Source organism: Convolutriloba macropyga, chromosome 13, assembly GCF_964194025.1.
Source record: "Convolutriloba macropyga chromosome 13, txConMacr16.3, whole genome shotgun sequence".
Classification (NCBI taxonomy): Eukaryota; Metazoa; Xenacoelomorpha; order Acoela; family Convolutidae; genus Convolutriloba; species Convolutriloba macropyga.
The window spans coordinates 24,649,090-24,663,254 of NC_134480.1; the positions used below are offsets into that span (position 1 = coordinate 24,649,090).

Consider the following 14,165-nt stretch of genomic DNA (forward strand, 5'->3'; position numbering starts at 1 on the left):
GCCTGTTTTTACTGAGGCTGCGCCCGAAGTTGAGAGAAATAAGATAAAATAGTGGCAGAGTTCAAAAATTCACCGAGTTTTTCTTAAAACAAATATACTCCAAAACATAACAGAGACATAAGATAACAACTGAAAGAATTGTCTAGGTTCATCTATTACTCCCAAAACGATAACTGCATCATTGATTGGGGACACTAAGTCATGGGGCTGCAAAAAAAGTAACAAAAGAAAGCAAAAACGCCATAAAATTTTTTACAAAAACAATTAGTCAAAGCCATATAAACCATTTGCTTAACTCTGAAACCATATTATAATTTCGTGGGACGTTTTTTGTAAATAGTATTTAACATTAATTGAGCCCTGATTTGAGATTCTTGCCAGTAATTTACTTAAAATCATTTACAGAGCGGAAATATTTTGAAAAACAACATTTAAATCTAAAAAAATGTTTATCGTAAGGATCCACGGTGAGATCAAGATGAGCCCAGGTATTGCTGCATGTCTAAACAGACAGTCACTTGATCAAATGATTGGGAAATTGACCAGTTTTTGAAAAAACTTTTTCAGTTTGTCAAAAATAAATAAAGTTTTTCTTGTAATTATCGGGTTTAAATTTGCAAAAAAACTTGTAAAAATTTTATCCAGAAGACTCTTAAAGCCAGCGGGATTATAACTAGCTCTTTTCTGACCTGAGGAAGAATTCGACCGCAGTTTAAGGTGTCTACTTCCTGCAAATTTAAAGCAAGTGGGCTAAAATAAAAGCAAATGTGGTCCCCTTTTTCTCGAAAAAAGTCTGATTTTTACAAAAATTTAGCAAAAATTCTAGCCAAAAAAACTTGGATCGAACAACTCAGTAACCCGTCTTCTATCGTTAAAGATGAAATCATTAACAGTACAGTTAACAATTTTGACATGTCTTATCAAAATTGACGAAAATTTGGTCAAAAATACTGAAAATGTGAAAAAAAAAACAGCAATTATTCACAAAACTTTAAACCTCGATAACTCCCTATGAAAAACGAAAATTGAAAAAATCGGTTTAATTCCATATTCTGCGCTGGATTGGCTTTCTAATGATACCACTCACAACTCTCTACGATGATTATATCGATCGGCCAAAATTGTCTGAACAAAAAAAACCCATTTGATTATATAGTTCCTCCTCCCTCCCCACTAAAGTGAGGGTCGGAACAATTACACAAACTAATAAAAAGGGAAGATAAATTGAACTGTGCTATGAGCTACATTTGGGATTTAGAGTCGTTTTTGAGGACGGTACCCCGAAGCTCACATGCAGCTCACCGCACAGTTAGATTTAGTTTACCAACTGAGCAAAAGTAGAACTTTTGTTCCACTGCGCACACAAAAGAGCCTTCGCAAAACAAAAGATTAACTATGCGATGATCTGGCACTAGTATTTGTTATATACGACCTAAATTTTTGATATAGCTGCAAAAAATGAAAATCTGCGGAAAAAGTAACATGTCACAAAATCAAAATCATACTTTTTGAAAAGCATGTTGAATAATATAGCAAAGAAAGCCTAAAATTTCTTAAAAGTTACACAGAAAAAATGAAATGATTAGGGTTATTATTCTTTTTTGTCACATCTATATGATTTTCGGAACTGTCTGTTAATTCTCTATATTTTGAACGCAGACTGAAGAAATATTTTGGTTTTGACTACAGATACTGATGTATATTTATACTTCAAAGAAACTGATTTATTAGTGTTTTCAGCGACGTGATTAATTTGAAATGGTTCTGTACTGAAGTTCACTGGATGCTGAATCCTTGTATACTGAATTTTCGTTTGTTATACTTGAGTTACCAGTTCGTAATTCTCATTTCTATTTTGATGATCTCTATGTAACCTTTTTCCTAACTTATCCGTTCCCTACTTGACTTTTTAGCTGTTTTCTTGAAAAAATTGAACTAAAGCGAGGAAGCAATACAAAATATGGAACTAACAATTGTCCAACAGTGTTTTACATTTGGAGTTCTGTACGGGACAACTTTTCCGTGGGGGTTCATTTCCGTAGGGGTAATTTTTCTTGGGTTTTTTTCCTACCTGAAGTTTGTTGGGGGCAAGATGTTTCGGGGGATTGTTTTCCTAATCGTAAATCAAACAACTGAATAATGTAGAAAAGATTTAACGCAAATTGTTGCACAGAAAAATGACAACTGGAAAAAAATTAGAATAAAGAACACCAGAAACAAGCGGAACGAAGTGGTCATCGTTAAACTATCTGAAAACATTTCAATTAAGAAAGTAAAATATTTTCATAAATTCGCTCAGAAGAGTTGTAATCAAAAAAGTACAAGTTCAGTCTTCACATTTTCTACCTATCTGAAAAAATCATGCGTTAAAATTGAGCTAGCTTTCTTTTCTCAGCTTGCGGTCTGATTGAGATGACAAATAATATAAAAAACGGGTCGTGCAATAGTAACCAAAATTTTGAAAGAAACTTACAACTGCTGAACTTAACTTTGCCTAATAGTTATTTCCAATAAATACACTATCTGAACTGCTAAAAAAATTGCCAGTAAAAAATTTTGGAAGAACGTTGGCTTAAATAAAATAGTTGGTTCAGAAACCGCCTGAAATGACTATAAAACCATCTCAAATCTAACTTGCACACTCATAATAATACTGAAAACAGAAATCACGTTTAAGCATGTAACGAATACCGCATACTCGCTTAATCAACTTTTACTCTATTCTTCGAAAACAGTTAAAAAAAAAGAAATTTGGCCAAAAAGTAATGGAAGGGGGATGAAAACTGGATTAATTAGTGGCGTATTATAGTCTGTGACGTCACCATAACTGCGCTATGGAGTCACTAATACTTATTTTGACAGGAAACGGAATTCTGCCCCTGAAGTTGTACGCAAATAGGTCAAATTGTACTGCGAGTAAGCAACATACCAGTGAAAACAGTACAAGAAATAGAAAAATAAAGAAAATTTCAAAGCTCTACTGAGCGAGAAAACTTCGATTTTAATAAACCTCACTATTAATACATATCTTACGTGTGGTTTCAAAGAAGCATTAATGGTGTTCAACTTGGGTGCTCGGATGTTTAATGATATCCCTAGAATATAGGGCTATAAAGATATCGATATAAAAATAGAGATCTCACAAGATGATGTCGGCTTTTTTATAGACTTTCGTATCATTATAGGAACTGACCTTATCATTCGGAGAACCGTTCACATCCCGTTTCATCTTTTCACCATTAGAAGCACACTTTGAGCAAACAAAACCAGAATTGTTTTCACTTGGTGAATTTTTCAGTTTCTGTAACTTCAAAACCGCATTCGCGTATTTATCTCTCTGTCGTTTGAACTGTTTTGTATAGCCGTCTGCAATCTTCTGCAAAGTACTAGCAATCTCCGAATTCGATAACACGCTCAGAAATTTCTCGGCACTTTCGTGCTGTTTTGATATGTTGTCAATATTTTGCCCAGCTGTGTTTTTTATATGTGATCTGAGAATTTTGAGTTCTTTTGGGAAATTTTTCCCCAATCTGCTTAGCAAACTTTGCAGCTGGTTTAAATAAATGGCAGCTGTAAGAATCAAACTTGAAAATGAAGTATATTCTAAACTTGTTATTGGCGATGGTAATAATGTAACTTGAAATCCTGTTCCATCTAAATGGCTGATATTTCCTGCATTCGTATTGGCTACTGATGAGCAAATGAACGCTTTGACGATTATGTAATGAATTAGAGATGCAGCTTCATCATAACCTGATTGGTTATAAGCATTATTAGCAGCTAATAAACCGCCGTCATCAGTTAGTTTAGAGTTCGAACAAAAGTTTGATTTCGAATTGTGAGCATAAGACTTAATTTCGCCCAAAGATGTTGATTGAACTACTTTTGAATTTTCAACATCGGGATGCAAAAATATCTGACACGACAAATCCGTTCCGCCCTCTAGTGGATGATTTTCACACCAGCCTTTGAGCTCTTCGACAAAATGAGAGTTCTCCTTTTTCGAATGAGCTACTTTTTCGTAATTCTCGATTGTTCTTAACGATTTATGAAGCAATTTTTGCATGTCGTAATTTTCCAATCGCAAAACAGAATTGTCAATTTCGACGTCTAACCACTTCTGGTAACTTCCAGCATTGCGTAAATCGGATGAACCGCTGAGCAGTTGAGAAACGTGACTGAAAGTTTTTTGATGGCCATTTAAAGAAGATAGTTTGTCCAACAATGTACTCATACATTGAGAATGTTTCAAACGGTGTGACTCGAATATCCTGGTCAATCGCTCCGCTAGCTCAAAAATTTCTTTGCAGTAAACAGGAAGCGTTTCGTCGTGATTTTCTAAACACATTTTCAATTACACACAGATTACAAGACAGGAAAACAAAATTAACGAAAAAAGAAACTTTCAAAAGTTATCCTGGGCTGAACTTCAACCTTTTCTCACAGCTGGATCGATTCAAAAGGTGTAATTTTAAAATTGAAAATTAGAACTATTATTTTCATTGTACTTCAAAGCTGCTTGTTTTATAGCCTGCATAAAAAACCATCAATGTTTCTTTCACAAAAATACCAAAATAAAAAATCCTCTCTAAGAAGATTGCTCGTAAGATTTTTTTATGAATAAGGCTATAGGGTTGTAGGGAAATTTTTGTAATCTTATGCTTAATTAGATGCAAAAAATGCAATAATTTTGTTGTTTGTTAATAAGAGGCATATGCTGATTCCGAGCTATAATCATGTCAATTTTTTAAGACTTGGTAGTCTAAATCCAAGTCGTGGCCAAGACCTTGACAATTCTAAATCGAAGTCCTGGCCAAGAATCGACAAGTCTAGATAAACGTCCCCACCAAGACTAGGAAAGTCTAGATCCAAGTCAAGGCAAGTCTTAATCCAAATCTATTTGATCGTTTCGGATAGCTTTGAGGTGTTTTACAAGCAATCTGAGAAAGCGGCCAAAAATTTATCCCGGAAACGTGGCAAGATAGAAAATTTTTTGCAATTCAAAATTTTATCTTAAAATTTTTTGAAACTTTGATTGTGACTTGCGAATCAACTTGCAAGTGTTATCCAATTCTTGGTCAAGACTTGCCAGACTTTTAAGAGTTGCGATTAGACTTGCTCAGAACTGAAAAACGAAATATGACTGGTATTTAGACTTGCCTAGTACTGATAACTGACTTGGAGTTAGGTCTTGGAAGCTTACAGGAACATTTTATGTCAAGTTGATAGAGCCGCATCAGGGAAAAATTAAACAACTGAAACGCAAAACAGTTGGTACTTGTACAAAAGTTTTATTCTCATATAAAAGTTTTTTAGCAGAAAAAAAAACAGGAAAGCTAGAAAACTATCTGCAATGGCGAACATCGACTGAAAGAGAAAAGCCATCTCGAGCATGTCGCCCCTTACAAAACTGTTATACGCAATCAGATCAAAATGATCATCCTCAGTTTTTATCTTAAGATTATCTACAGAGCCGCAATACTGTTTAAAAATTGCTCATCCTATTGCGTTGCGCACAAAATTGGTCGTTAAATGTTCAAAACGTTTATAGGAAGAGATTCGGAGAAATGTTAAATGAGTAATTGTTTTCACAGTACCCGATATCAAAACATTTCTTTGAAAATAAATGCGAAATGTGTGTCTCTCATAATAACAATTTGAAACAGTCCGAAATTTCAAACATTACAGAGTATTCTTACCAGTTAGCAATTTGGCAAATCCTTCTATCATTTCCAGGTGACTCTCGATCCCTCGATCCAGTTCACTTTCAATATCAGCTGCGAAAGCGTGCACATCAGACCAGTTCACGTCACTCCCAATATCTCTCTTCCCTTTATTCTGATTGGCTGAAGCAATTGCCACCGAAACCAACCAATGACTGGCTGATACTAGGTAATCGGATCCGCCAAAAAGGCTTACGTTTTCAATAGTTGTACCGACTAAGTTGCCCTTAACAGTGTTTAATTCTGCTTTTGTATTTGGTTCAACATTCGTGCAAATATCCTTAGGTTCAGCACATTTGATTAATTTTTGACATAAAATTTGAACAGGACTATTTAAAATCTGATGATCACAATTGTCTGTAATTTCGCCAGTAGCAGGGGATGACAAATCACTGCTAGCCGGGGTTCCGCCCGTTCGATTCTGGGCGGGTGCCGCTTGTTTTTTGGCACTGTTGCTGTGCTCGGAATTGTTTGCGCCTTTTCCATCGTTAAGGTTTTCGGGTTTTATTGCAGAAAAGAGAGAGTTCAATGATTGCGTGATGTTCGCAATAGCATCCCGCAGTTGAGGAACTGCACTCGATGAAGTGTCATTTGAAATGGCGTCCAGAGACACCTCCAAATTGGAGATAGATCTGGTTACCAGGTCGTTAATTGGTAGTTGTTTTTGTTTGTTTTGCACTTGTTTGTCGACTAGTTCGGCCAATTCACTGAAGGACTAAAAAACAAGTCGATTTTTCAAGAGGGAGCTATCATAAAATTATTTTACATGCTTAGTGCTTAGTTGACTCAAAGAAAAATTAAAACGGCTTCTGGCTGAGAATCATGACTCTAGACGAACACAAACGTTGTCACTATAGCAATTTTTGTTGAAAAAGTGCAAAAGCGTAACTTTTGTTTTCTTCCGGACGTTTTTTTTGTTTATTTTCTGTTTTTAACAGTATAAATATTGGATGAATCGTTTTTATATCCGAAATTAGTGTTTCAAGAGTAAGATTTGGATTTCTGTTCCGACCCCTCTTGAGGGGGGGAGGAACTATATACTCAACTGGGTTTTTTTTTTGTTCAGTCAATTTTGGCCGATCGACATATTCATCGTCCTTCGTAGAGAGTTGAGACTGGTATCATTAGAAAGCTTGTCCAGCGTAGAATATGGAATTAAAAAGATTTTTTTGATTTTCATTTTTGACAGGGAGATATCGAGGTTTAAACTTTCGAGAAAATAGAGTGAATTCCGTTGATTTCATTCAACTTTTTTCGGAATCTTTGACTAAAATTTCGCCAATTTTGATAAAATTTTGCTTGAAAATGATGTTGATTTTACGTTTATAGACATATTACATTGTCGGCTATTTTCATTTAACTTTTTTGTCACAAATTCCGGCTAAAAAATTCACAAAATTCAAACTTTTTCATCAAAAACAGCACGAAATAAGTGTCTTTAGTCCACTCTGATTAAACTTGCAGGAAATGCACACCCAAACAACACTAACACAATCTCTGTAGAATGAAAAAGGGGCTAATTCCTCTTCAACTTTCGTTGAGAGCGCTCTGTAAATAAAACTTTGCCGTTTTTTGCTAACTTTAATCGTTGATTCTCAAAAACGCAGCATTTATTTTTGATTTTTAACAAACGAAATATCTATATCAACGACACTCCAAAAATTAAATATTCCTAATGGACAATCAACCTTAGCCGGACTAGTTCTGTACCAATATTGGACCGTTACAATCCAAAAATAATTCGGATTGTCATCAGTCGGTTTTTTTTAAAAAAAAATTAGATCTTTTTTATATTAAGTAAATAACAGAACACTTCAAATCAAAGCTCACTAGTGATAGGTCCTATTGGCTTCCTAATTGGCTCAAAATTAATTTATCTGGTTGATTGCTTGAAAGCTTATGGTCGTTTTGACTTTTAAAATATTTGATTTTTAATTAAAAAATGGCTTATTGAACTTTGCCTCCATTTTTCTCTGACTTTGGTCAACTTGTAGCTTAGTGTCAGCAATCAAAAAACGTTTCATCTTTCTGCTGAATTCAAATTTAGTCTTTATTGAGCTTTTATGCCTCAAGTTATTGTGTTCTGGCTTTGATACTACTAGATTTCACAAATCTATTTTAATTTTTAGGTAATTGCCAATTTTTCATGTTTTCTAATTTTGTCAAATTATCACGTTATTGTCAGTTCATATACACATTTTTTGCCTTCAAAACAACGCACAAGTAAAAATATTTAGGTCCCTAAAAATATAGATTGTGGTTCCTTACCGCTTCGACAGTACTTTCTCGAAGAATTTAACTGAATTTTTTAATTTTGTCTTTAATTGTCGTTTATACTTTGTCTTTTTAGTCGTATTCATTTTCCTGTACAATGACCCGGTTTGTTTGGCTTTTCCTGGTAGAGTAGTTGAGCCCATGTTCTGATAATAGAAGATAGACAATGGCTTTCATGACTTTGAAAACAATTGTTTTCCAGAATGGAAAAAAAAACATTTCAACTTCGCAATTTTGTTCCTTTTATTGTCTGTTTGTTACCTTTTCTCATTAATTAAAGGTTAAAAATGACATTATTTTTGTCAAGGGAAGGTGTCAAAAGAGATTGGTCTCACAAAATTTAATGGTTTTAAAGAATTCGTTATGAATTTACTGGCATCGACACGGGTTTTTCACAAAAAAAAGTAATTTAATTTTTTGATTTTTGTCATATTTGACGTTCTTTTTGTATAGTAAGACATTTTCTGGATAATTGCAGGTCTCGAGCGCTTCCTTTGGAAGAATAAACGAACCTATTCAATTTTTCATTTTATAATTAATGGCTTTCATGTCTTTGGAAATAACTTTTTTTCGATAAAAACAAGTTTTACATAATCTTGCTTTTTTTTCTTTTTGGTCTAATTGTTACCTAGTTTCATTAATGAGAGGTCACATAATAAATTACAAGGGAGTTTTTCAAAAGGGATTTGTGTCACAAAATCTAAAGTTTTAGGAGAATTCGTTATGACTTTACTGGCTTCCGCACGGGTTTTTCACCAAAAAAAGTAAATGAACTCTTGTTTTTTGTCATATTTTACGTTCTTTTTGTAGACGTAAGACATATTCCGGATAATTGCAGGTCTCAAAGGTTTTCTTTGATAGAGTGGACGACTATATTCAACTTTTTCATTTTCTAATTAATGGCTTTCATGTCTTTGGAAATAAATTTTTTTCGAAAAAAAAAACAAGTATTACATAATTTTGCATTTTTTTCTTTTTTGTCTAATTGTTGCTTGTTTTCAATAATGAGCGGCCACAAAATACATTATCTAATTTCCACGAAGGTGAAATCGAACATATTGTGGGGGCCTAAGTATGGCTTTACGGCTTTTAAAGCATTTTCTGGCAAGTTTTAATTGATTTTTAGTTTGTTGTCTATTTGTTGTTCTTTTTGTAACTGCATAAAAAATGGAATACCAAGAGTTCTTAATTCCCTTCTATAGAAGCATTGGTAATTGTAAACCTATGGGATATTTTAGTTGATTCCTAATGGTTTTCATTACTTTGAAATTAATTGTTTTTTTTTAAAATTCAGCGAATTTTCTAACTTTAAAGTTTCTGTTCTGTTTTGTCTAATTGTTGCTTTTTTATGAACTGGTGAATAACCATTTTTTTGGGTGCATTACAAGTTATTTTATTTATTTTCAGTTTTATCAGTTTTATCTATTTTGACTTTGTTATTAAGTTTTGTTTTTAAAACGGACAAATTTTTTGATGTGATTAATGTTTGTTTTTGTTATTTGATTTTGCTGTTCGTCTTCGCTCGATTTCTTAAAATCGGCATATCTCATCAATCTGATGCATTATTTTTTACTCCACTGAGTTATTTGCTTTGGAGGCTCTCTTTTCGTTCATACACCAGTTTTTTTCTTTTTTTGAAAAATACTTGAATTTTTTTTTGTGTTTTTCTATCTGTTCCTCATTTGGTAGACAACTATGCCAAAATTGGGGATGAGCGGGGTTGGATCTTTATGTGCGATCGCACATTACAGAGCCGCCTTGTTAGCATTTATTTTTCAGAACGATCAAAGGGACCACCGTTGGCTTCCCATTGGCTTCCATCGACGAGTAAGCGTAAATCAATAAAAAATAACTCATTGGTGGATCAACGAAATTCCATAGAACTACAAACCCATAGAACGGTCGTCAATTTATGAAAATTGAATCTCATTATTGATTTAATGTGGTTTTATAGCAACCCAAAATTTTTATCCATGTATCTTTGTAATTTTGAGAATTAACTATTATTAGTTATATATAAATATAATAAATATTGAATTTTAAATTTTGTCTTTTATGATTAAGCGGAAGTCTTGGAAAAACCATAGTGTCACCCATAGTGGTATTCAGGGTAAACTTCTTTCAGCAATTTCTTTCAACTTTGTATGCACGTCGTAAAACGGAAATGTAGCGTAGTATGATCCATCGATGAGATTCTCTGGGACCCCAACCCGGGTTATATAATAACATTGTCTTCAAACTTAAAACAACTGAACGGGTATTTTGCCCTCAGTTACTATTGACTGTTGTGAGATTATGTTGAATCAGGTTTTCAAATAATTAGGATAAAAATTCAATTAAATTATTTGGTCCATTGATGACGTAGCTCTAATTCAAATCAATTTCTTAAATGTTTGAAACATAATAGGACCTTGCTGAAATTTGAAATTTTAAATCAGCATTTCATTGGACAAATAAATGTTTAAAACAAATGTTCTAAACTTTTGCCTCTAATTACTTAGAAGAACGCCATCATGACTGCAATGCAAACTGCTTCTCCTAGTTTCATATTGGTTATGCTCTAAACAATGACACGACAGTCAAACGCTTGCAAGTGCAGTGTGTGTAAACGGAACATCAAAGACAATGATAAATCGGCAATATCATGCGAGAAGTGTGAGCTTTGGTTCCATGGTCCATGTGTATCTCTATCAGTTGACGATGTGGACTGGCTTGGAGCAAGGAAAAACTGCAAATGGATCTGTGATACCTGTGATAGTGATCAGCTCTTCCCATCCAAAGCTAAGTTGACAAAGACCTTAGATGAGAATAAAATTGCTGACAAATCTTCTGTTGCCTTGTCTGCTAAAATCGGTACTGAAATACCAAAAACTATTGAGTTAGCATTGCCTAATCATATCAAGGACAATTTCGAAAAAGTTTTCAACGAGACATTGCCATCTCTTCGTGATGCTGTTCTAACGAATAAGAAAATTAAGGGGCACAAAACGGCTAATGAGCCAATGCAGTTTCTGATTAACGGTCTGCCCGAAAATGCAAATTCTTATAACAATTCTTATCACTTTTATAGGCCTAAAATCAGACGGAAATATTGTGCAAGCAAGACGCCTTGGAATGTTCAAAAACCCTGCTAACAATGAAAGACGCTCTTATAGACCAATTCTGATTACAACAAACAGTCCACATTTCATGGAAAATTGTTTTGCACGCATCCATTATCTAAAAGATTTTCGCATTCCAGTGTATATCAAAAAAGTTTTTGACGCAATCCGATCGAGAATTGGAAAAGAAAATTCTGTCAAAGAGATTTCAGATGATCGGTGAAGGCGAAAGTAAAAAGGATTTTCGAATCAGAAATTTACAACTTTTCTACCAGGGAAACCTGGTGAACTTGAATGAATCGGTAAATTGACTAACAACGAATGCTAATTGTCTACTTGTAAATTGCCAATCTATCAATTGTCTTGAAAAACGTTTGCTGAACGTAGTGCAGGTGGAAAAAATTAGCTTAATATTCCTTACGGAAACTTGGCTCGATAACCAGATCACAGATTCTGAAATATTTCCTGGTGGATCACACACTGTTATTTCACGCTTAGACAGAAAAAAAGGTGGACATGGCGGAGTTTTAATAGCAGCATCGACTGCTATGTCCCATCTAGTATTTGATATATCAGAAGACAGTTACCCCTTTTCAGCTGCTTGTGCAGTTGTCCAAATAGAAAAAGCTGTGTTCTTTATTGTAGTGTACAGACCGCCACCGTCTTCGAAATTCTTCTTTAGCAATCATATTTTGATGGAATCGATTTCATTTTACATCAACAATTTTAATACATTCTGCCTTAAACGTGGTTTGATTTCGAATTTCGAGCTCTATGTTTTAGGTGATTTTAACATGCCCAAGGTAGCTTGGGCATGTCTCTCCTCGTCTATTTCTTCAGATAAGGTTTTATTGGATTTTTTCACGGACTTAGGTCTAAATCAAATAATTAATGAGGCTACGCACATTCGTGGGATCTGCCTAGATCTCATTTTCACTTCTCTAGAGTCAACTCCATTCCATCTCCCAAAAGAGCCTTTCTCAGATCACTTTCCAATAATTTTCCAAGTTCCACTCATCAATAATTACAGAAGTATACGCATCTCTACTTACTCGAAATCAACTTTCAGTATTCAAGCGTTTAATCAAGAGCTTCTTTCGCTGTACGAACTTCTAACTTTCCAAATTAAAACCTCTTATTTCTTTTCATTATGGTATTATGAGCTGAAAAAAGCGTTCTCGGTTTCGATAGCTAAGAAACGGCGAAAGCGTGTATCAGCTCCGTTTTTCTACTCTTCGCAAACTATGCATTTGTTAAATAGAAGCGAGACGATCAAGAGAAGGCTGAAAAAAGATTGGACACTATCGGACTCATTAAAAATGAGGGAAAGTCAGAAAGAGCTTTCAGAGTCAATTGAACTTGACACGAGTCTTCTTATTGAGAAATGTAATTTGACGAGAAGGAATGACTGTTTCAAGCTACTCAGGACTCTCAAAGAAACTAGCGCTTTTCCGCCTGTGATGAATTACGACGGTGTCAGTTTTTCAACTGACCATAAAAAGGCAAATGCATTCAATGATTTTTTCAGCTCTGTCTATAGTTGTAAAATTCACGAAAATGTTCCAACAGCTTTAGATTCGAGTATTAAATTACAAGATGTTACTATTGGAGTTCTGGAAATTGAAAAAATATTGAGCAAATGTGATGACAGTTCTTCCATGGGCTCAGATCAAGTACCATCTTTCTTGCTTCGTGATGGCTGTCAAGTTTTAGCCCCAGCAGTTATGGCATTATTTCAATTTATTCAAAAGTCCTCGCATTGGCCTAAGGAATGGAAAATCTCATATATCACACCGCTACAAAAAAATGGTTCAACAAGTGACGTTATAAAATATCGTCCGATCAGCTTGCTTCCAAAGCTTTCTTTTGTTTTTGAAAAAATGTTGTTCAATTTTTTGTATCCACTAGTTAGGCCGCTAGTCACAAACGCTCAGCACGGTTTTATGAAGAGACGCAGCAACACTACTCAATTTATTTCATATTTTGATGTTCTTTACAACAATCTTGACAAAAATTTCCCTTGTGCTAGCGTCTATTTTGATATCAAAAAGGTTTTCGATTCCGTTCCGCATCATAAATTACTAACAAAACTGGCAGCATTTGTCTTTGACGACGCTTTTCTTCATCTTTTTTCGGATTATCTCGAAGATCGACACCAAAGTGTCCGTATAGGATCTTGTTTTTCTAGGCCCTCCGTTGTAACATCTGGTGTCCCACAAGGAAGTGTCCTTGGACCACTTCTGTTTATCTTGTACATGAACGATCTTGTTGACCATGTGCAAAACTCCCATGTTTACTTATATGCCGACGACCTAAAGCTGCTATGCGTTGATTGTTTCGAAGGTCTGCAATTGACATCAATGGTATTTATGAATGATCACGCAAAAATCAACTTGAATTTCATCCAGAAATGTGTAAAGCGATGAACTTTAAATGCAGCCAGTCTCCCTTATTTCTAGGAGAAGCGGAAATTTTTTCACTAGAGAGATTATGGATTTGGGAATGCTAGTTACTGAAGATCTGTTGGACAACACATGTTAAGACGAAACTGGCGAAATGTAGTAAAATTTTAAATTTTTTGAAAAGAAGCATACCGTTTCAAGTTTCTATCCGCAAGAAAACGTTGTACCAAACGATGATTTTATCTGTGCTACTTTACTGCTACCAAGCTTGATGTGTTACAACAGGTATTTTGAAAGTGTTAGAAAAGTTTCAGCGCAAATTGTTGCGCTGGGTTATTAGGTCTGAGGATTACAACGAGACACTTTCAAAACTAAATTTGTATCCAATTTGGTATCAAATTGCGCGAGCTGACCTTATTCTACTATAGAAAACTTGGCATGGAACAATGGAGAGTGACTTAAAGCTACATGTCAATAGTACGACACTCAGCTCCCGAGGATCAGTCGAAACCTTTTTTGAACAACCGTTGAACAAAAACTTCAAAACTGACAACTGTTTTTCTTAGTCGAACTATCCACTCCGCCAATTACTTAATTTCTATCAACGTCATTGACTTTAGGTCATCTTTCAATATTTTTTGTAAGAATTTAGATAATTTCCTCAT

The 14,165-nt window shown here is 34.5% G+C and overlaps 1 protein-coding gene across 3 annotated transcripts in view; it reads right to left on the reverse strand.

The window, feature by feature from the left end:
- The window catches only part of LOC142352042 (uncharacterized), a 128,596-nt gene that overhangs the window by 41,984 nt on the left and 72,447 nt on the right, over positions 1-14,165 (reverse strand). For all 3 annotated transcript variants that reach the window (XM_075404387.1, XM_075404389.1, XM_075404388.1), the window contains 2 exons: positions 5,700-6,438; positions 3,194-4,338 (listed from right to left, as the gene is read on the reverse strand). In XM_075404387.1, coding sequence (XP_075260502.1) covers positions 3,194-4,338; positions 5,700-6,438 — 1,884 coding nt within the window. The remainder of the gene's footprint in view (positions 1-3,193; positions 4,339-5,699; positions 6,439-14,165) is intronic.